At 43.1% G+C, this 24,607-nt stretch overlaps 1 protein-coding gene across 2 annotated transcripts in view; it reads right to left on the bottom strand.

The window, feature by feature from the left end:
- LOC126868006 (POU domain, class 2, transcription factor 2-like) overlaps window positions 1–24,607 on the bottom strand; it is a 125,021-nt gene that overhangs the window by 57,571 nt on the left and 42,843 nt on the right. For both annotated transcript variants that reach the window (XM_050623125.1, XM_050623126.1), the window contains one exon: window positions 1,793–2,011. In XM_050623125.1, the coding sequence (XP_050479082.1) occupies window positions 1,793–2,011 (219 nt within the window). The remainder of the gene's footprint in view (window positions 1–1,792; window positions 2,012–24,607) is intronic.

The raw sequence follows: 24,607 nt of genomic DNA, 5'->3' as shown, positions 1-24,607 counted from the left end.
GACCCTTATCGATCGGTGCCCTTATCGAGCCTCGGCGCACCTTGTCCAGCGGCGGCTCGACGGTAAATAAAGATGGCCGGTTTTTCCCATCAGCTCGCACACACGTATCGCCTGGCTGGACGTTGGTGTGCGCGCCGGCCAGACGGTTTTAAATTCCGCGAGTCAAAGCGATGTTTGACATGGAAATGTTGAACGATGCATTAAACATGCCGCTTCCTCTCTTTTCCACGGAAAAAGAGGAAGAGGATTCAGCCCTGGCTCCCTCCATTGGCTTCCCGTTCGCGGCAACTACCCACAGCGAAAGAGGCCCCCGATCGGGGCCCCCACGCTATTGTTCGAGCAATGTTTATTTAAGCAAACGAAAGAAGCCACCGTTCGAACGCAACGGAGCGAATTCGCCTTCCTCCAGTTCCTCCACTTTGTTGGACCGTCTTCCGGTACGGATCGATAGCGGCGTGATGCGATGCCGCACTTCCAACGCAACGCCTCCGGCAATAATCTACGATTATTCCGCTCTACCTATCTTTTTCCATCGCGGTTTCTAATTAGAGACAAGAATATATGAATATCATAGGGGGAAACGTGGCTAACTTTCCGAGTCTGATATCATTTTATGACTAAAGCACAGTATTTCGATACGACGATGAGAATGAAAGTTCCTCGGTTTTATCCCTCGAAGATGGTTAGAACATAATAATACTCAGCACAAAGTGGAATTATTAGAGAGAGAATTTTTTCTTGACATAAATGAGAAGATATTTAAACTGTTTTACCGTGCCATTTTTTTTACCATGCCATATGTTTTCCTGTGTAATTTCAGAAGTGTATAAAATTAGACAAATATAGTCTCGGTATGGGATACTAAAGGAACCTAATGACTTATTAAGATTAAATACTTATGAATTTAATTATCTTTGAGAAATGTTGATGTACACGTAAATACCTACTTTGTACTTACTTGCTCGGACAAATTGCGTACTTTCGAAAAGTTTACGATGTAAGAAGATAAAATATACTTTAATAAATTTCGTTAAGTTTGCTGAAAAAACATAGTAACGCTACATAAAGATAATAATAATGATTATTGTCGACAATTATTGGCACAAGCGGAAACGGGACGAGCATTGCCAATCGAGGCATCGTGATTGGCTGAGCTGCCTGCGAGGGTCGGAAGCGAGCACCTGCGAGGGACAATTTCGATGGACCTTTCCCTAAAAGGAACATCCCCACTCCCATTGTCCGGCAAATGACATCAAGCTTATTGCATTATTTAAAGAGCCCCGCTTTAAGACCGTTTTAAGCCGCTGACCCTCCGGTTTTTCGGAGTGCTGCCACCGTTCTCCATCGGAGTGATTCTTTCTTCTGTGGATCGCGTCGGCATCGATCTTATCGCGTATTTGCAAGCATAAGTTATGTGGATTTGTCCGATCGTTTTACCTAGCACTTAACTGCCTTCTGTTGGTATCTATTCATAGTAAAATTTGTATCTGGATATAGTCACGATATTTACGTAGACGCGTAAATATTTTTCTTTCGTCAGAGACATCCTTGTTTTAAATAATAATAATAATTACTTTAATATATCATTCGCTGTCTTGTTTTACTCTTTAAATCTTAAAATTTCCGTGGAAATTTCAACGTACAACTTTTTAAAGAATGAAATTCCCGGGTGGTTCTATGATATTTTTACGAAAAGATAAAACTATTGATAAAAGAAATATAGTTAACCCACATTAGTACCGAGGCGTGGGGAGCCGACAAATTTTTGCAGAAACTTGGAATTTTCACTTACCAGGAGAAATACCGAGTTTCACGTGCAGACTGCTGGGACTTCTGTGATCGGGAGTGGTTACGGGGGCGGCAATAGGTGGTGACAGGTGGGGGTGTGCCGGTGCTCCGCCACCTGTCGTTGTCGTAGTAGTCGTGGTGGTACAAGGATTTAAGGGTGAGGTCCTCTTGAAAGACTGTTCGGTCCGCCACGCGACCTCGTTATCGCCTATCCAAACTTTACCTGCGAAAGACACACAAAAATTAGCATTAATTTGCTGTCTTAAATATCTCAAACTTTATTTAGTCCCTAACGAAATTGTTTGTCCCTTCAATATTGCTAAATGCGATCGTTACGTCTGGCTATATTAATATACACACTGGTACATATAATGAGTCGAATAACGATTTACGTGTTTGTTAATTCAAGGCAACAACCGCTCGGAAATTATTCTTACAGACAAGTAATACTATCGAGCATCGGGATCAAATTGCAAAAGAAATTTCCCCTCTCGCTGTATTAATATAACGCTGGGGCCTTTGTGTCTGCGCAGAAAATGGCTTCTCCCCCTTCAAGAGTCCACGTAATTAGCAACCCTCCGAATCCCCTATTCCTGCCAGTTTTCCCGGCTTTCCCTCGTTTCCCTTAATTTCTGGGAACAATCCCGGGCTCTGGATGTTGTTCCAGTCTGCAGTGTCTAATTACACCCCGGACATATAACGCTTTCAACATGGACAGTACTCGCTACGAGATATATCGTATTCTCTGAAATTCCAAATTTTCTACTATGCATCCGTTACACGCTTTTTCATTAACACTTCATGTTTGTTTGCACGAAACTTTCACGAGTCGATTGCATTACTTTTTGACATCGGCGAAGTTCTTTTCGTTTATGAATGCACTCTCACTCGTAGGTTATACTCTGTCATATTCAACTATATTCATGGAACAATGTCTATTCAAATGATAAATAAATCAAAATACATAAAACAAAGATATTCAGCTACAGATATTTGTACTCCGAAACGTAGGATAAAATCGAGAATTCATTTTCTATCCCCTGAAAAGAATCTAAGAATCCAAATATTATCGAGATAGTTAGGATTTCCTAGCTATAACATACGTGACGAAAGCTGCACGCAAATATAATCCCGCATGCGTGAGACGTGAGTCAGCCCCTTATTTGCTTGATGAATGATTTAGCCTCGATCCGTCTCTCTCCATCGCATCGGTATCTCGCGCCCCTACTCGCTAACGAGGGCGAGAAAGCGAACTTCCCGTGTATTGGTAAATGAGAAAAAGAGATAGAGAAGAAAGGAAGAGAAGAGAGTAGAAACCGAGGTCCATCGTGGCGATTCGAACGACGGAGGGTGGTCGGGACGGCGAGCATTCGCGGAAAGTACTGTGGGAGACACGGAGGAGAGGAAAGAAAGTGTAGCTGGCGCTAACTAAGGGCGTCGGCTAATCAATATCATCAGAGAATGGCCGCTGACCTCGCGCCGACCAGTGGACTCTCCATTCTTCCTCAATTCTTATGCCAACTTCCACGCGAGAAAGGATTGGGATGAATCGAACTTTTCCACTGTTCGACGATCCGTAACGATTTCTCGTGGATTTTCATCGTGTATCGATTTACGTGAATTAGCATGGTGAATACGTTTGCACGTAGAATGGTGCCAGGAAAATAGTGAACAGGCAACAAGCAATACGAAGATAATTATTTAGGATCGATCGGTGTAACCTCGAGCTATATTCATTTTATAATTAATGGTATTAGTAATAATATCGGTAATTGGACGTTCCTTTTTTCTCTGGAACTCCTCGGCGAACGGATGAAAGTATCGAATATTACGCGTAGGCATTCCTTTCTAAATAATATATTATTTTAATTACGGGGCGCGTCGTGAGTTGCACAATAATTGATCGGCTCCGATAATTATCACGTTCCTCCGTGAATCGAAAAAGTCTGATCGCTCGTGAAACATTAGCATAGATTTTCATTAATATATCGTCGGTACTTTAATAACGATTAATTTCGATCGTAATTCCGATGGATGTGAAACTTTCACACGTATACGTATACATATTTACACGTTTAGATATTAGTGTATCGAGTGTGTATTATTTATAGGAGGGTTTGTTGGCTAGTGGCATGTCTCGAGGCCACGATTCGAACTACGGCATGGAACGACGGTTCCTTTAATCTCGTGGTGTTTGCATGCTCCCCTCCAGCATACGGAGACGAACGGAACCACCCTTCGAGGGCGGCGAAACAAACTTTCGCGTGCGCGCCCTGGAAAATTCAATTACGTTTCTATTCGCGAGAATCGCGCCTCGGTACCTCATGGATCGACTTCAGCGTCTTTCTTCATTTTTTAGAAAATCTTACCTATTGTTAATTACTGTACGTAAACGCGCAAGCAGCTTTTAAAAGTATATAGAATTAGTATTACATTTATTATCGACTAAAACACGTTATATTAATTTTAAAAAGCCTCAATTATCGTCGAATTTTATTATTTGCGCGGAAAGTGAACGTATAAACGAAGATCAAACACGAGCTATTACTCGGCAGAGTGAAAGCGTTTCTCGTATGAAGAATTTTATTCGCATCAATTAACGAACGTCATGTTCATTTATCACAATAAAGAACTATCCGAAACACTAAACTCTACTTTATATATCCTCAAAATAGACTCTGAAAATCTCAGCGAGCCATGAGCAGTGCGCATAAACAGAGCCATCTATTTGGCGATCGGTGATATCCCGTAGCCTGCAGGGTGGTTTCACCCTCTAAATTCCCCTCGTTCATTCGTCCAGCAGGCGCGAACTCCATTCACGGGTTTATCACTGTCCAGATAACAACGATTTACCTATGGACTCGTACGAATGTCGAGGGTCCAACAGGAACAGGAAGAAACGAGAGATCGAAGAAGAGGAGGAATAGACGAGGAGGGGTGAGAGACGGTCAGCCACCTTGCATTCAGAAGTATTTCACTTTAACGGCCCTCCGGGGGATTGGCTGACCCTGCTCGAAGACCCTTCACCGTTTCAGCATAATGGACCTCTACATTACTTATTCGTCCTGGCCAATGTCCTGCCAGAAGCGACCGCTACTCGTTTCCACCTCCTTCCATTTCCGTGTACGATTAATCGCCAACTGGATCCACGTTCTTCCTGTCCTCGCCATCTTGCGTGGACAATGGATAAAAGGGTGATAAGAAAAGAAGAATGTAATTAGAAAATTTATGAAGCTGGTAGCAACACATTTTGATTCCAAAATTGAAGGAACTATGCGCTGATATTCTCGTATGTTCACTAACTTTTAAAGATGTAAGAAAATGTATACGTAAGATTGGAAAATAAATGCGAGGTTTTACAGAATCATTTATACAAAATCATATTTTTACGGCCGAAGATAAAGAAATGTAATCTAAGCGAAAATGTGCATCTGCTTTGAGTAATTTGTATACTTTCGTAATTATATATGCAAATTTTTCATAAATTCGTTAAAAACCGATACGATTATGGGTAATTCGGTGTTCGGTCCAACGATACCATTTTATTACGACGTGTCGAGATTATACTAAATAACTCACTATTTTTCTCTACTATTCCATATTACAAAGACTAATCCAATCCACGAGGAACAATCCTTGCGTGCAGAGCAATCCAGTACGGCCGCCCCCCTCCCCCAAATTATCTCCGGAATGCCCCAACACAATCATCGATGCCATACGTAAAACCTACAGACGAGACTGAAATTCCTTTAAAAATCATCTGTACCCTTTCTGTTAAACCAATCTCGATTCCATTCGTTCTTCGTTGAATTCCTCGCGTAGCGGGGATCCGGACTTCCGGTTCGCAGGGTCCTGTGCGACATTAGCGGCGTCACGTAGCGCGCAATTTCACTGAACGCATCTCGGAATCGTGCAGGTGGACGTGAAATTTCGTCGATCGAACGAAACGTCGCGGGGCGAGGCCCTCGGGCAATCTGGTTTGCCGCGGTACTCGAAAGAATTGAAAATTCCTGCTCGTCCAAGGGTTGAAGAGGTCGGCCAACGGGGATGCAGGAGAAAAGGGAAGTCCGGAAGGGGCCAGAGGGGGTGGCAGCGGACGCGGATAAAGCGTTCGATATAAGATTAATAGCGGAGGCCGCTGGCCGAGCCTGTGCACGTCGACGAAGAGGGTGGCCCGCCTATATAGACGACGGTGATTCCTCTTTGAAGGTGGAATCGTGGGCAGTGACCAAATTGAATCCTGCTTAGGACAGGAGCTGCGACGGAGGACTCAGCCCTCGGGCACTTTCTCCAATAAATAAATTGCTCCACGTTGCGGTCGATTCGCGCTCGCGTGGAACCTGAATTAAAATCGCACCGCGCCGCGTGGATCACGATGACTGGATTCCTTTGTGCATGCTTCGTATAGGAATAAACTAGGCTTATTTTGGGTCGGGCAGATACTTTAATCAAACTAAACGATTTGTCTTGTAATTGGTCAAATTCGACGGTAAACAATTTTCGAGCGATGATCGATGATCGATCGATCGATCTGCGTTTGAAAGAAAAAACGTTCGAGTCTAGTGACAATTATCTGGCCGTCGAAGTGTACCGAAATACAATGTACTATTTATGACACGGTACTGTAGATAAAAGACTGAAACTTTTGCATATTATCTTAACTCGATGGAGATATAGTAAATACGATTCTATGGAATTAATTAAATCGAGATATTCATCGATTAATTCCGTCGGTGTTTGCAATTTCTTAGATAGAGTACAAAGTTCCAACTTTTCTTAATACCAAATTGTAATACAAAACAATAAAAATCACGTGTATGATTGGTGGTCTAACCGACCAGCGACGTGACTCCGTAAATACAGCTGTGTTTCTTGTTCATCGTCCATGTCATGATTACAGGCAAATTGGACGTGTGAAAAGATTGCTTCGTATATCGCGCGATAATCAAATTTCTCCACCTGTCGTCATCTCCGTCGATAAGCAGCATCGGCCACGTGCCGGACTAAAACCCCGATAAAGGGGTCACTAAGGTGCTGTAGAAGCATCAGGGAAGATAACGAACGAGCATCTACGTGGAAACTTCGCGACGCACGCGTCTTGGAATCCTTTCTCGATGCACGTGTGAACGACCTTTAATCGGTCGATGCTTTTTCTTCGTAGGGTCTCGGCTAAGAACCAACAAGGCTGTTGTCGTCCCCAAAACGCAAACGATATCTCGAATCGTCGATTGTTCGTTCTTTCGTAATTTCAATAATGGAGACACGCAGCATTCCGAACGATCAAAGATAAACGCGTCGGTCGATCGCGTCACGTACGCACGTTCGAGACGCGCAATCGCGATCGAAATCGTCGCGCCGTTCGCCGTACGTGGTATGAAAATTTTAACTAGAAAATAAGAAACAAGGCTGAAGAAGCAACGTTGCGTTGAACTGTTATCATTATCTCTAGAGTATCGGATTTCGCAAGGCAGTCAAAATATCTCGAGATATCGTACACGCGTTTATCGCGTTAATTGTTTCTTTATTCAAACGAAATTACCGAACGAAGCAGTAGGAAGAAGATGGATCGTCGATGAGACGGTGCACTGGAGGAGGAACGGATTGGATAGAACGAGGAAGATCGTAATAGCGATGGTAACCGAGGCGACGAGGGGATTTAACTTTTCCCTTTTTATCGATAACGATGTAAGCTAATTGCATCGAGGTAATTAAATTACTTCGAGAGATTCATTAGGATAACGCATTATAGTGGAAAATTTATGCTGTTTACTCTGGAACTAATAACGTGGCTTTATCTAGAAAAAGTATCCGATTATCAAGCGTTACAACTTACGTCAGATAATGATACTAATACGCGCGCGCCGCTTTTACAGGTTTATTAGAAAACGTAAAGAATAAAAAAGGACGCACGAGCGAGCGATCTCGCGCGCGAAAATATGCTCGATATTTTACTATCGACATCGCGACGATACTTATATTTCAAAATAGCGACCGATAATATTTCGATTACGATCGAAGCTACGATCGTTCCGACATACGGCGTCAATCTCCATATCGAACGAAATTCTCTTCGTAATACATGCCTGTCGACTATTCCAAATAAAACTATGATACGGAAATCGTATTAGCTCGAATTAATTCTTCCACGTCATCTCCATATCGTGCAAAGATACCGTGTCCCCTTCTTCGCCGAAGAATGCGAAAAAGGGAGCTCATTTCGGCCGCAGGAGAAAGACAAAGGATCGGCATTCATCGCCAGAGAACGGTTTCCCTATTTCTTGCTGGTTGCCCTTGTCAGACCGGCGATCGATAAAGCCAACCCCCTCTCGCCACTTCTAGCTACCTTAACGCTCGTCCACCCCTTATGTACACTTTTCCGTGCGTCCACGAAAACGCTTTGAGCCTCGAAACGCACTTTTCTTCTTTGTCCATAACCTGCCTTCTACGTTCGCCACGGTCTCCTCCGCGATTAAATGGTGCAACTCGTCGAACGAACGAGTCTCCTCGGCGTAGAAGAATTTGCAAGGCTGATATTGTCTAACGAGCCGCTCGAATTCCTTCCTATTCGTGGAATGGAATGGAATCGCGCTAAACGAATAGGAATTATTCGAATATTTCAATAATTCAACAGCGTAATCGGTGTGTTCGTACGAGGATCGCCATTATGTAAATACAGGCTACCTGAGCGTCGACCAATAAAAAACGTGAATAATAAAGAGACGGGCCGATCGGTGGGGGTAGGCCACAGGGGATCAAACAGAGAAGCAAGGGTTGTGAGCGCAAGCGCGAAACCGCCCTCCGCGGACGGACTGTCGAGATACCACCCTTCGACATAACTCCTTTCGATCGACACCTAGCCAATCTGCATGAAACCTGCGGCTCCTCGACGCCATTTTGCCTCCGCTTTAAAACGAAAGGGGAGGTACCTCGCGCAACCCCTTCTCGATTTCTCCCCTTCGGTATATCAACTAGAACACTCAACGTGGTAAAAGTAACGATTTCAAACTCTCTGCTAACCGTAGATACATTGCAGAATCGAGTGTTGAGGTTAGGACGACAACGTTACCCGCTGTGTCTAGCTCTCCAGCGGACGATGCAGGGGATACGTTCGATTCTCTTGTGAGTACAGCTGAATGTTTATGCCTGCGGCTGGTGGTCGACGTACCGTGTCGAGCATCCCTATCGAGGTTCGAATGTTACCAATACCAAAGTGGAGAAGTACGATTTCAGAGAACTAGCATACGCCCCTTTTGTGTTTATAGACAGAGAAGAAGATAATCAGTGAAGAAGATATACTAATTTAATATCACGCAGGAAATAGGAATTTCAAGATTAATTTCTTGTGATCACACTGGAAGAGAGTAAACGATCGTGATGAAGGAAACTGTGAAGGACAGGGTTCAAACAGGAGCAAACATTTTCCATTAAGATCAAAGATACTCCACCGAACCAGGATACACTCGAGACCAAAATCCACGCTGGTAATACCAGCGTCGCAACATCAAAGGGGTGTAAAACGAGGGAAGGGATGGTGACGAGAAAGAGGAAGAGGGGAGAGGGGGAGAGAGAGAGAGAGAGAGAGAGAAAAGGGAGCCGATTTTAAAATCACAATGGCAGACACACGTCCACGACGTATGAACCATCCGCCCTTCCCCGTCCCAAAAAGCCGGCTGGGTCCGTCTGTTCGTTCCCTGTCGAAGCATCTGCGTCTATTCCGGGCCTAAACGCTTCTTCCTACGTACCAACGCACACAACTATATGGATTTGGTGTACGTGAGGCGTCGCACAAATAGGCGAACGCGTACGAAAAGGTGCGTGGCACGGACCTAGCACGCGTTTCGAAGGATTCTGCAGGAATACAATCACTGCCGGCACCTCGCGATCTAGGGAGGGGATAGAAGGGAAGACACCCCTTCCTCAAACATTTTAAACTTTTTTTTTCCAGCTCCTTCCCCCTGTTACGAGGCTACGCTAACGATGCACGACTTTCAGTCGAAAAGGGTCGCAATGGGGTGGCCCTGCCGCTCTGTCTGCCGCTACGCGATTTTCTATTTTTTATTCGATCCTCCCTTATGGACAGATTCGTGAATTTCCGAAATTGACTTCTGTTTGGTTTGGCGAAAAAAAAGGTAAGATAATCTAAGTATCGTAACGAGTGCTATACTTTATATATCTCGTTTACTTTTGTGTATTTTTGCAATTTTAAATTTTCTACAAATATATAGACATCCAAACTACGGTTATAATAGGAAAAAGCCTCATTACAATGCAGTTTTGAATTGACATACTGAAAATATACCAAAACTGCTCTTTCTATGTCCACGTACACCAAATGTTGTGCATTGGCCTCAGAAACTTTCGATTTCTATTCACGATAATATTCGCAGATGCTACGACTAGCGTGGATAACCAAGAAACACACGCTCCTCGACAAAATTCTCCTCGCTACGTATCGCTACTCTATCAAGAATATCAACATCATGCAACCACAAAACCGCAAAAAAATCGTTCTACCATCGCGCATTCCATCGTCTCCGTGCTTGCCTCGTTTCACGGCAAGAGGACGCATAATCGAGTTTCTAGAAAATCGCGGCCGTTTAGCGATCCGCTAATTAATTGGCATTCACGAGCCAGAGGATGCTCCCACACGATGGCGTAGGAAATAGTGTTGCAAGTAAAAGGAAGAGAGACGATATACTACCGTTCAATTATGATAATTCCCGCGTGGCGGGCCGGTCGATTTACATTCACCGCGAAACTCAGGAACTCATACGCGCGTTTTATATCGGCACCGTTCCGCGAACGCGAGCAGACTGCGGCGACGATGATCGAATTCGCGATGCATTTATGCGAGTTCCACGGCGCGGATGCACGTGGGAACTGACGATAAGGCGGGCGGCGAACGGCTTATTAAATTTCTGCTGGCTTCCTCGGCCAATCGCCGGCGATCATCTCGTACCTCCCAGTTTCTCTTTTTCACTTACTACATAATTAATCTACCGCGGTGGTCGCGCGCACACCTCGCACTTCGTTATTTTTCCGTCGACGTTTATCCCGCGCTCTTATTCGTCTCGCGAGCAGACCTATTCATCAACCTCGTCCAGCTACGTGTTCGATCGTTCTCACGGTGTCGATGATCGCGTGGGTGCTGTCGGATATGAATTCCTTTGGTTCTGGACCAAATCATTTGATTCAGGTTAAGTGTTTGTGGATGCGTCATAGATATTTAGCATAGACGAAAGCCTACATAGGATGTTGATTATTAAATACTAATTTTATATTGATAAGCGTAAATATTGCTAGCATTGATTGTTGCAATCATCGAACTTCCGAAAGAAAATTCACCGTTACGCGATATGCAAAAATGTGTACAATATTCAGAGTAAATTATTCATTAGAGTGAAACTCGCGAACGTACGAATTTACATACGTATTGGCAATCTAATCACAGTAGAAATTCGTGCGAGTTTCTGCGTTACTATCTCCACGTATTTCACGTATCTACATATCTACGTATATTATAAAAAAAAGTCTCGAACGATATATCCAAATCGATAAATCAATCACGTACTACAACAACTTTAAACAGAATGCAGGAATTAAAATCGCGCGAAAGATTGCGATTATTAATAGAATTTACAGAAATTAAAATTCCCTGGAATCGTAAGAGCAATTTTCCACGGCACACTGATCACCCTTCGATCGCCAAGATATCGGTGAAAAAATAATACGTAATATCTCGCGTGGCTCGTCACGGGAATGGTCGGGCGTGCAATTATACGCAAACTTTGACGGGCGCTGCTCGCAATGATTATATGTCTTTATTTAGATTAATCACCGGTCCCCCGCGCGATGCAGCTGTGCATAACAGCGACGCTCCTTAAAGGATGAATTAAACCATCAACGAACGAGGGACCAGGTTAGACAAGCATTACGCCGCTGCTTGGCTCGTCCACGGATCCGTGAATAAGAAACGAGAAAGGGACTGAAACGTGGCAGAAAATCATTTCCTATTCAGCCACCCGATGCTTTTCTAGCCTTTTACTTTCTGCACGTAAACGTTGCTATCGCATCTTATTTCATCGGGTACCTTCACGCCATGGGTTAATTAAAACGTTATTATTCGTTGCTATTTTCGCATAGCGTTTCGCTTTTCATACGGCTCTGTCTTCCTCGTTGGAAACCAACGAACACGAGAACTAGGGAAACTCGAAATGGTATTCACATTCAAATTGCAAAGGAGTTAATAACCTTGTTATAGTCGTGTAGTTGAACGAGAACGTCATGGACAATGGCGATTCCCATATCGTTGAACGACACGATGAAAGGGATACGGAAGATTTACAATCATTGGAATAAATCACGAAGACAATGAGACAAGAATAATGTTCCGGGAATACGTTGAATAATATGTCGCTTCTCCACTTCGATTTCTGCCGGTCAGCGTGTCATCGAGTAGAGCGATTCGTTGATAGTATTTGTGGTAGTAGTTTAATACTTGATTAATCCTCTTTGACACAGTTATTAAACAATTTCTTAAGTTCAAGGAGTATATGAAAGAACTCCTATAACTCCTAATATAACTTGTTCCAACGTTACGCTCAAATCTATTTTACAACGTTAGTAATCCTTCAGCTTGTTGAAACGGTGAGATTAGAACGTAAAAGTTCAAAGACCCTGTCCGGGTTAAACTTTATTCCTTTGTTCGAAGACAGGTTTGTCAAACCATATCCAACCATAGATATTTAACGCACATAATTCAAACCTCAAACGATCGATACGAATCGACGTGTGGAGTTCAACGTGATCCGGTGTTCAGAAGTCGCAGCTACTCGATATAACCGGCAGGCCAGATGGAGCACATACGAATGAAAAGGGGCAAGAACTGGAGAAAGAAGAGGAAGAAGAAGCGGTAGAAGAAGGGGAGAAATAAGACGCGGGTACAAGGAATAAAAGAGAAGAAAAAAGCAGAAAGAAACGAACAGATCCTTAAAGCAAACTGCCCGCCTCGAAGCTTGGTTCAGCTGGGCCTGGAGGGGTGAATTCGTCGCCCGATAACCCGATTGGCTGGCATCGCCGCCAATGCAACCGCGCTGTCCGCGAATGCAATCGGCTGATGCAGTTCTGCGTGGATGCGTGGACGAGTGCGTGCACCGGCTCCTGGTGCATGCGTAATGTATCTCGCGTTCGTGCTACTGCTCGTACAAACTTTGATCCGTGAGTGACACGGAGCAAGGTTTGAGCAGGCAATATTCGAACAGTCGAAACACGAAGAAATCTATCCGGAAAAAAATCACTGTCGTGGGAGAAATTTCGATAAGTGAGTATTCAGAGGCGTGATTTTGCATGAAACTGTAGAGAGAATTAAAGCAAGAGGAAAGTTTGGGTAGGAAAAATTACATTCGTCGCTGATACAGAGAAATTACGATCTATACGAAGAAACTTCGACCAGTGATCATTTAGAATCATGAATCCATACGAAATTACTATCTGTTTAAGCAGATTTTGATTCGTAGAGATAGAAACGCTGGAATCCACGCGAAATAAAAATTATAATCGTTAGATGCGAGATGGGCCTGAAGTTATTTTCCACTTTGAAGAGGTTCGATTCCTAGGCGTACGATAAATGTGAATTTTCACCAGATCTCTAACATAAAATTCACACGATTGATAGATTGTTTAGGGCGTGTCTACGAGCAGAGGAAAATTCAACGTACAGTCGCGATTAGTCCAGTTACTCGTTCGAACGGACAAACGAGTCTATCCAGAGCGTAGGTGCACCCAGGGATTTGCGCTCGGGCGCACGAACGTGAGTAGAGACGCTGGTGTTCGCGTGTGTGCGAGAAACCCCGTAGGACAGGGACAAAAACTAGTAGGTCCGCGGACCGGTCGCCCGTATTGCCATTGCGGGCTGCTTCTCTGCCGACGCGACTCCTCTTGATCGTTCTGTTGCGCTTCTGCAACGACGGAAGAGGGGGAGGTAATGCCGGACGATCGAGGGAGGACTTTTCTCACGGAGCGACGGAGAGAAAGAAGAAGCTGCCTCTGGAACGACAAGCGGACGCCGCTCCACGGAATCGTTCCTCCGATCGTGAGTATGCCTCGCATCGTTTCGGCCTTCTCTTCGATTGGCAACGCGTCTTTCGTTTCGTTCTTCTCGAATCGATCGACCGCTACTTACACTTTGTCCGGTTCTATAGAAAATCGAATTAAGCTGGGAATTTGCATCGAGTCTTTCTCTCCGATTTATTTTCTTTATACTTCTATTTGTACTTCTGCTTATATTCTGTATAGTTTTTATGGAAATCTGAATCGTCCTGAAAATTCTCATTGCTTCTGGTCGTTTCGTTTCTATTTTGTTTCGATAGATTTTTGTTCTTCGGATCAGCGTGAAGATGATTTCGTTCGAGGTCTGTTGAGGTAACGATTGTACAAATTGCGATATTTTAAATTCGAGTGAATACAGGTGTTGCTTGCGTGCTTCGTTAGATACGAATGAATGTATCGCATTAAAATAATGATGAGTAGAGGACTGACGAATAGAGCAAACTTCAACAATGAAACCGAGCTCGCTAGGATTTGCTTCACACCGTTAATTACCATCGAGCAGCAGAAATTTTCGACACGCGATCTTTTTGTCGTCCTGCACGAAGGTAATTGGCGTGACGACGCGTTATGTCACGAAAAATAAATAAACGCTTGCCAGATTTCCCCTTGCATCTAGCCTTGCTTCATAATCAACGTGAAACTTATCTACGTTCGTCGTAAAGGCTCCTAACTCATAAAGACTGAAACAACGTCGAGGTTACAACTTAACTCGTTCCAACGTGAAACACCTAACTTGTCGGAACGATCTAACGTCTTATCAGGCATTCCTTCGTCGGTATCTTTGATAAAGCGGTTCCTACTCGACCCAGAAAACGGTTCGTTTAACGCCGTTCCCGAAATACCATCGAGCACCTGAAGTTGAATTCTGAAGAGGTGTTCGGCGTAATTTGTAATCTATGTATCGGCTCTTACAATGGACGATACGATAAGCTGGTTGTACGTGTGCGTTTGAAAACGATAACGGTGCGTCGAGGGCGCACCTCCGTTTTACATGTTTTAACAGTCAATAAGATTATCTGAGGTGAGTAATGTCGAATAAATCAAACAGCGAAGCGCGGGTAAACTTCTCGCGTATCGATAACCTCGACGAACGAGCCGTAGACGTGGAAAACGCGCGCTGCCTTCATAACCTGGCCCGATTGCTGTTTGCTCTGCTTTCGAAACGACGGTTATTATACTAGAGGTAAGTAGGAATCGAATCTTCCAGCGACTGCAACACAGTTTCAGAAGAGAATATGACTCGAAAGAATAAAGAATTTATATCTCTGATTTTGTTAGAATTATATATACGCGCGTAGTTCTGTTCCTTATATGAACTTGTATGACTCATATATGAAAGCTTTGAAATTTGTATTTCTGCATTCGAGTTCTTTTATTTAAATGTTTTCTAATTTAAAAGTTTCAACTGTAAACGTTCAAATACATAATAGATAGGAACGATTCGAAAGTATTAATTTCATTTTAATTCGAGATAGGGAATAAAGAGTGGAATTACAGACCAATTAAGCAAACGTCAATTAGTTTCGCCGTTGAGTTTTGTTCGTTAACTGAATTTCCTTGACGTATCTATAATTCCAACGTTCAATTCTAACTCGTTGATGGGTTTCGTAATCCCTTAATCGGTATACGATCGTTTAATAGCCTTATCTGACCGCGCTGATCGACGAATCCTCGAATTTCAATCGTATTACTAATTCCATCGTATACCGAGGCATCGCTGAAAACCGCGATCGGTTGATATCGATCGATTTTCCAACCGAGCCTCGCCCTCCCTCCCACCCGAATAGTTCGTCTCTTTGTCGCGATTCTTGATGCCAGATGAATATCGCGTCGCTTCCTTTTTTGCCTTCTATTCTTCACGCGTGGGTATACACCGACTAATCGAAGGGTGGTTTCACCGGTCGAAAGTTTTGTTCGCCGATCGCCACGTCGGAACAATGGGAACACGAGAAGAAGCATCTCTGGGGAGGTCGGCGGTTCCCACCTGACCAAAAATCGGATATTTCTTATTTCAACTTGCCAACAGTCTTTTGGAGATCCCCGCTTTATTTACGGTACTTTTCCTTGCTCCGTAGCAATTTATATTCGATGTTGGTTGTGTAATTCTTGTTTGTATTACGTCGGCGCATACCAAATGTCGTTTTTTAAAGCAAAGTTTCAAACACGACACTGTCGGAGAAACGACATTTCGTACGCATTATGAGTTTAACGAAGTAAATTTTAAATAAGTTATATTTATTGGGATAAGAAACTTGTAGATCTTAACAACTTATACTTAGAAATATTGTAATTTGAGGAATAGAACGATCTTTTTACGATTTCTTTACGAATCGCTGGAACAATCTTGGCCCTAACCTGGAAACTTATACGTGTCAAATCAAATCAACCTTTTTCGGAAGATCTTTTTTTATTGTGATTTATTATTCCAACACATCGAAGCTTTATATGTAACCGTGTCCCCGAAGCATGAGAACGTTCGTTAGAAAGCAGAAGCTAGTGTCCGCTTTTAAATCGTGAACGATCCCCGTGCGTCGCTATCGTGCCCCCCGGGTTCGACGAAAACGCGTAAAAACTGTGTGAAAAAACGTTGGTTCGGGGTGAAATCCGATGCTGGTTTTTCCCCCTTAACGACTCGCTTTAAATCGCGTGAAACAGAAAGAGAAGGGAGGAGCTAGTCGTGGCGAAATGACGGGGTAGGCAGGTAAATTTTTTCCTGATTTCGGAAGATCATCTCGCGGGAACCCAGCGGAGGGATGAAATCAAAGGGGGACGTGGATGATGCATATCCTGCATATTCACCGAATTTTTCGGAAACTTAGGGTAGTCTTTTGAGTGAAAAAAAAAACGAGGACGAAAAAAGAGAAAAAAACGAAAAGTAAGGTAGAAGAAGCGATTCAGGGTAGAAAAAAGCTTTCCGGAGGAGGGGGTTGAATGCTAAGGAGGGTCGCAACGGGGTGAAACCGCCTGTTTTTTGAACGCAAATCCACCGCTTCTTAGAAATTCCCGATTTCTGGGTCATGGGAAGGTAGATGAATGGCATCGAGTTGTCCCGATCTTGGAAACTGATTTTTTTTTTTTTGCCCTTTTCATCGGATGATGGCCTCGACGATGCGCTTCCTTACGTATTTCTATTCGTACATCAGCCTTCTTCTATCGTTCGTTGTTAGTTCTATTTCTGCTCTTGAAGAGGAAAGGGTGCTGTGCATAAAGACTAACATAGAGTTATTTTTCGACGGAAATCGTTATTGGAAAGAAGAGGATACATTGAAGAAAGAGAGAACGTAAGTACGTATAAAATATGAAAGCACACATGGCAAGCCTGTTTTTGTTGATCTCTTGATTAGATTCATAAAAATAGCTTCGCTGAAAATAAGTGACTAATCTATCTTATTCTATAAACAAATGAAATCTTATTCTATAAAGAACCAAGTGCAGAATTATTTTTGCAATCGAATGAAATTTAAAAATTTTTAAATTTTAAAATGAAATTTTGCTTGTGCTCTTCGTATCTCTATTATATATTACTTGAGATACCAATCGTTTCAGAAAGCTGTTGAATTATTTACAAGTATTTAGATTCCCACCAAAGATATAAAACTTTCCTTCTAATAATTAACCGAATCCACTAACTATGGTCTACCGAGTAGTACCAGAGTCCACGGAAGTGCCATCTCCGATCGAGTTTCCGTACAACCGATCTGGCTACGTACGAGTCGGCGCTCTCAATCAGATATCGTAAACGATCATTTCCGAATGTAAATGAATCGCCCTTTTATCGAAACTCTTCCGAAGAAAGCAGAGAGAGGAAGAAACAGAAGAGAAATTCGAGATTTAGCTGAATTGAGAGTGCAACCGTGCGGTCCGCTTCATCCATGCTCATATTGAATCGTCATAAAGCGTTCGCGTGCATCAGACCGGGCCCATTGTCCTGTCATTCACTCGTCATCCCCCGACTACTTTTCCCTGTGCGTGTCTACACGTAGAAGGAAGAAAAATAAACCACCCCTAATTCACGTTTTCCTCCCTCACGATTACGTGAAACGCCGTGGTCCTAAGCCAGGATCAACGATCCGCCAGACTTTGCCTTTCCTCCGAGCAGGAGGATCGGAGGATCGTCTCTTTTCGATTTTATGAAACTGTTGCGTTCGTGGCACAAAGGGATTAAGACCGAAGGTGAATTCGAAATGGACGATCGTAATGTATATTGCGAGGATCGTTTTACCCTTAGTTTTATAGCGGAAATATACAGAGTGCGGTGTTTATCGTTGATACGATGAAAGAAGGACAATGTTTTGCAATTCGACCACGCATGGCAATAATATGTCACGTAAATATATAATATAAGTATTCAACTTTTCAAATTCAATTTTTCCAGTTCAAACGTTCAAACTCGAACATTCACTTCGAATTAAGTAAAAAATAAACGGTTGAATTAGGAATAATTTAAGTAATACTTGATGCAGTCGTGAACATTAATAAATCACATAATTTGAAAGAGGACACGTCGGAAGAACATGGACAACGGAGATGAAAAACGATCGAACGCGGAATTGATAATGAGAGAACGTTCTCTGTAAACTGGAGATTCGGCGCAGCACGTGCCCGCGTCCAACGTGAATGTGACTTTTCAAAATTCAGCTAGGGTGAATTCGAAACGAACAATACCGCGTACCGTGCAGCTGTCCCATCATTACCAGCATCGTCACCATAACTCTTACGGTTCGACGAGATGTACATCGACAAGATTCGAAAATAAACCATCTGCAAGCAAATCTTCCGTTTCTAATCCAATCATCCGAATTAAATAAATTTAATTTCAAAAAAATGTTCTTCCCACTTCATTCCAATTTCCTATTCTCGGACAATTATTAATAAAATATATTTGATATTTCATCGATACTTAACTAATACTGTAACTAATCGACTCGAATCAATCTCTAGAAAAAAAAAAAAAAAAAATTCGCGACTCTCCTCTAAAATTTGCGCTATGCAAACCTGAAAATATTCACAAGCATTTACCCTAACAACGAATGGAAGTTGGCATTTGCAAACGGGGCGAGTGAAACGCAAAGGAAGGCGACCTCGACTCCCTGGAAATCAATTCCAAGCCAATTTGCAGTGTCTTTGAGCGCCAGTCGTCGGGTGGCGCCTTAAAAGTGCGTAAATAAATAGATTTGGACGTGGTCGCGGCGCGGCACCGAGGGCGAGGCTGTGGAAACGAGACAATAAGCCCGGAGGGTCCTCTCGGCGAGAACTCAAAGAGTGCCCATGCTGCGACACTCGTCCGATAATCTAATAAAGGGGTTGCCTCCGCTTTCCACGTCCCCTCCACCAAGCGCTGTTCCGCCCCGCACTCGCATTCTTCTTATTCCTTCGTCGTGCTTTTCCCGCACGCCCTCTCCTTCCGATGATTCGAAGGTAAATATTACCCCAGAAGATTTCGACCGACGACGGAAAATGGGCAATTTCTGCTTCTTAAAGTTGGCCCCAAGGAACCGGAACGGGACTTCGGCATTTCTTGTAGTATCGCGGTTTTGCGTTATTTATTTGTGGCGCAATGTATTACGTATTCGATTCGAAGAATTTCTAATCGAAATTTTGACTTTTTCATCGTCGTGTATCATATCGGACTGAATCAAATAACGAAGGATGAATGAGGTGCCATCGTCGAAATGTCTCTTTCGGCTTACCATCCTATCGGCTATTGGCAGCGTTTCGAACGTGTTGCTCCCACTGCAGGAGTTATCAGACGACTGCAATACACTGTTCTTCCGTGCCAGCTCTTTTTGCTCTATCACATCGGCGTTCAAAATCAACCACGATGTACGTACAATCGAATCTAGTTCTGCTTCCATTGCAATATTCCTCGACAATGCTCTAATTTCCTTGTAAACTTTTCTTCTCAATGACGCGGAATAGGGGATAGTTCGTCGTCGTTATGCAAGAAAGCTAGAGAACCCAAGAACTGTCAGGAACAGTCAAGTAGCCAATGATTAGCCTGACACAATGGAGAACTCAAATTTTCTATGATCGAGTTTATGATATTTCAATTGGTTCGATGGACCGAGGAAATTTTCGCAAGGTGCACGAAATGCTGGTGATCACGTACGTGGAAAGTGGATGAAAGAAAAAAAATACGACAAAGAGAGAAGGAGAGAGGAGGAGGTCTTTTAGAAACGGCGGCTATTTACGAGACTGAATGGAAGAAGGTCCTCGAGGGGGCAAGGCAGCCGCCACCCCTAATTCCGCCCCTGAACACCGTTATATCGACCAGCCAACTCCATTCGGCCATTCCGCATTTTAAAGGGAAAATTTCAGTTCGTTCGGGCCGACTTTCTCTCAGCAGATTATTCGACGATCCCGCGGACAACAGCTCAGATGGAAAATAACGCGACCTTTTGCTCTTGGCAGCTTCTTCTCCCGATCCTTCTCTCCGTTCCTGTGGAAATTTTTATGCGGACTGGGGAACCTCGACTAGTCCCTTAATACCAGCGACGGTATTTTTATATTAATATGAATAAGAAGATCACCTATTTACCTTTCTCCGATATGTTGTTAACTGCGGATATTTACGCAGATCCATACTTCTATGAATATAACTAAAAAAAGCGAGGATTCGCTTCACCGTGCACTTTCGCGCTTTTAGATTTCCCATAAACGCGTACAAATTCGCGATCTGACTATTAATATACTGTAAAAGACGAAACATCACCGCCCCGAAAACCGTGTTACATTAGAAATAAGTTTTGTAACAAGAAACGAGTAAAACGATCTTCCTTTGACTCATCTATCACATTCTATCATTATCGCTTCCAAGACAAAGGAAAAAAAAAATTCTATCAGGCGATTCCGAGGAAATCTCGAGGCGGAGAAATCTATGGAACTCGCATACGGGGCGGTTGACGATCGAAGAAACGAAGAAAAAAGAGAAGGGACTAAACAAACGAGTGCTGTTCATCAGGCAACGAATTCCGAGGTTGTTTGCTCGCGCCGAGGGCCGAGGTTCGTGCACCGGCGCGGCGCGCGGGTGGGATGCGTGGCCGAGAGAGGAAAAATGAATTCGACGAAGGGAGAAAGTAACTGCCAAAGGTCCCGCACGTGACGTCCTTTCCGGCCTCGTCATGCGTCCTCCTCCTCTTTCCGGTACTGCCTCTGCCCGATGTTTGTTTTAGTTATTTTATCACACGCCCGAGAAATCGGGACACCTCGCAAACTTCCGTCCGTTTCGTCTCGAGGAACGAATAGTTCTGTTATGAGATTCGTAACGACACTGTCGCCCGACCATTTCAGGTAAACGAATTTGCATAAGAGGGACGATATCGATCGTCGCCAGCCGAGAATATGACGTACGTTACAGCTCGAACGTGTATTCGTATATTACATTTTCACGCTAATTTTGAAATTTTAGTGATATTAACACTGCGATTTTAAGTTAAGTAACTTTATTTCAAAGCCATCTCTATTATTTATGCATATTTGAATGAAGTTGCTTTTGCAACAAATTACAACATTACATGTATATTATAATTGTAATAATTTTCCAATTTTCGAATAATTTTTTATTTGTAAAATTTATTCGTAAATATTTCCACTAATGATATTGATCGATTCGTGTGTAGGGGGAGGGGCGGCATTTTAAATTTCGTATCGACGTACGGAGGTATTTTAATAAAAATTTTCATGACTGATAGAGTAAGCATTGAAATAAACTTTCACCGATGCTATTTAGCATGTGGCACACCTGACGAGTCATTAATTTAATTAATTTATGATCGATACGCCGCATATCACGCGACTTCCACCTCTAATTAGCATGTGACTACCAACCAAACGATCAACGTAACGATGTTGCGCAACGATTTGTGTATCGTGGCTGCACGCTCGCGTCGGCTACGTCAAACGTACCACCGGTAGAAGTGTTAATTATCCACGGATAATTATCCACATCGCGACTCGTACGACGCTAGAACCAGGAAATATTCAGTCTTCAACTTTCTTATTCGCTATCGTCCATTTCTATTACGCGGAGGCTCTCACGGATCGGAGATCTCCGTGCAATATTAAATCAGTCATCTTCAACGATTCTTGCGCAATGCTACCATATACGCGAAACACAGAAGAAAAGGCGAAACAGTTTTTAGATCGTCGAAGCATTAGGAAAGAGTTAACCTGTTTACCGAGGAAGACCAGTTGACTTTTCACTCTGATCATCAATCTCCCTTGGACACAATGATTTCTTTCTGTAAAGATTTTTGACGGTTCATGTAAAAGCCAAAATTGATCTAACTGAAATTAATTCCACTTCGTTCCTTATTTCATAATTATAGAAGCATCCACGTAAAGAATAATCCGATTAAGAGATTAACCTTTTCGTAACAAGCAAGAGACGAAATTTTATCGAACGTGAATTTAAGCAAACCAACTCTACCAGTATTTGTAAAGAACAGATTGATTTTACCAGAATGAACTTACGTGTGTTCCATTTAACGTGCTTTGTACTTAAATTTTTACTTTCTCATAGGAGTGTACAGTGTCGTGACATATGTCGCGCTCACGAAAGATATCGAACGATATCTAAAAGATGATGGGAGTAAAATGATTGTATGGATTGAGAAGTCGACGAAAAGACGATAGAACAAAAGCAAAACGATCATCCGGAAAAGCATTAATAATCCGTCGTGGTACTTTCGCAGAGGGCTGACCGAGCCACGGGACATCGGCTGATTTACTTTCGCCGATCGTGTCGGCGTATTTCCTTCGAAAGTAATGCTTCCCGTACCGAGATGTAGTATCACGATCTACCGATAAATAAAACACGCGATCGTGTGCGCCACTACGCTTGGATCGCGGGGACGTCGTCGATCTAGGGGCGACTCTGCCCACCCACGTGCAGCAATTCGTCCCGGTACACGCACGTGAGCACGCCTACGACCCCGCAAAACTTCGGATCCGTCAAGATCACTGTCAGCCCCCGTCTAGGTAAATCGAATTTTCCGACTGACGCTTTCTAAATTTGTCTCGTCGAACTGGCTCGAAGTTGCCTTGACAGATTCTTAATCTATCATGTCTGCTTTCGATAATTGATGGCGGTAATACATGTGAAACAGATGAAACATTTAACCCTTTGACAGTTTAATATTAAGTGACTAAGACGCTCGAACGTGTTTTAGATTATCTAGCAACGAAAATTATGCTACTTTTTGTATCTGGCGTTGTCCGCTAAAATAATTCCTAATTTAGACGATTGTGAGATGGCTATTATTATACGCGTTGGTTTATCAAAGAGACAAGTGATAAAATTGTAATAGTCAGAGAATATTACTATCGCTTTAAATACAAATACAGAGAAGGTGTACGTCGGTCGTAATCGTCGCTCGCTCAATGCTACTGTTCAACTCTACGCTCGCTGTTCGACTGTATGACTCGCTATAATGATTGTCCTAGAGAACATATTCGTCTATTTGTATCGATCAATGGTATTACAAAAAGTTGAAATTAATTAACTCCGGTTGACGATTATGAATAACGGCGATAATATTTTGTCCAGAGTTCGTTTACCTTTGAACCTAGCAAACCAAAACAACATTGGCACCCCAAGGCACAACAATACGTGTCTCTCCCGATTCGAATGTTTCGTTGACCTATGTGCCGCTACAATTGCGAAGAATGTACACTTTTTAAATCGTTTTTTATATACGAAACAATCAATTTAGGCACTTAAGCAAATTAGTTGTTGTCGTTTTAAAACCCATCGCTGATTTAATAATGCTTATCGAAACAACTATCTTTTAGTTTTTTTAAGAGTGCAATATACAAAATACGAACTTATGTTCCGTCGATTATATCGATGTATATCCCGTGATTAAAAACTTTCGTCTTAAAAGGAGTTAGATTTATTATTTCGAAAACGACATTTGTCACGCTTCTCCGATAGAGCATCAATTGTTTTTAATGACTTTCAGTCAGAAAAATGCAAACAGGATTTACCCAATCGGTACATATCTCTACATGCTATCCTACCAATCATCCGAACAAATTTCTATCGACAAGCAGAGAATCTTAGTCGTTCATTCGACGATTCAATTTCCTCGGATCTTCGAGTTCTATACGTATCAGGCGGCATTAACGATAAAAGTGAAATCAAGCTGTGAATAATCTTGTATCAGAGCAATTCCATCAAATTCCTCGGATCAGAAATTGGCTCTGAATGTAGATACATAGAGCAGCTGGTTGAGAATGCCCCGTTGGCGAACGGTGAAGACGGGAGCTCGTAAGAAACACGGTCGGGCGAGGGAATGGCCGAGAGATGAGCTCGCATTCGGTGAAACGGACGATAAAGCGAAGCGGATCGTAGCGGCTCGCGGAAGAGGACGGATTAGCGGCGGACGGGGCAGCATCGGTCAGAACGAATCCATGGATCCGTATGGGTGCTTCTCGTGGTGCTTTACGGCCGGTCAATCGCGGCGTCATATCTCCACAGGACCATCCATCAACCCACGGGAGAGAACAACCTCTGTTCTCGACCTCGTCTGTCCTCCTACGAGTGTCATAACCTTCGTGATCGCCACGACCTCTCATCGTCCACGATGCGTCAGGAAACTGAGAATATCGTAGGTTATTTTGTGCTCGAAATTGCCCTTTATACAGCGGTGTGTGTTTCACGATATTTGTCGAGCACCCTTTGCCACAGTTCAACCAGCCCAGCTTTCAC

The sequence above is a fragment of the Bombus huntii genome, chromosome 7 (genome assembly GCF_024542735.1).
Source record: "Bombus huntii isolate Logan2020A chromosome 7, iyBomHunt1.1, whole genome shotgun sequence".
Taxonomy (NCBI): Eukaryota; Metazoa; Arthropoda; class Insecta; order Hymenoptera; family Apidae; genus Bombus; species Bombus huntii.
Note: the sequence above shows the minus strand (reverse complement) of the source record. Positions and strands in the feature narration are given on the sequence as shown.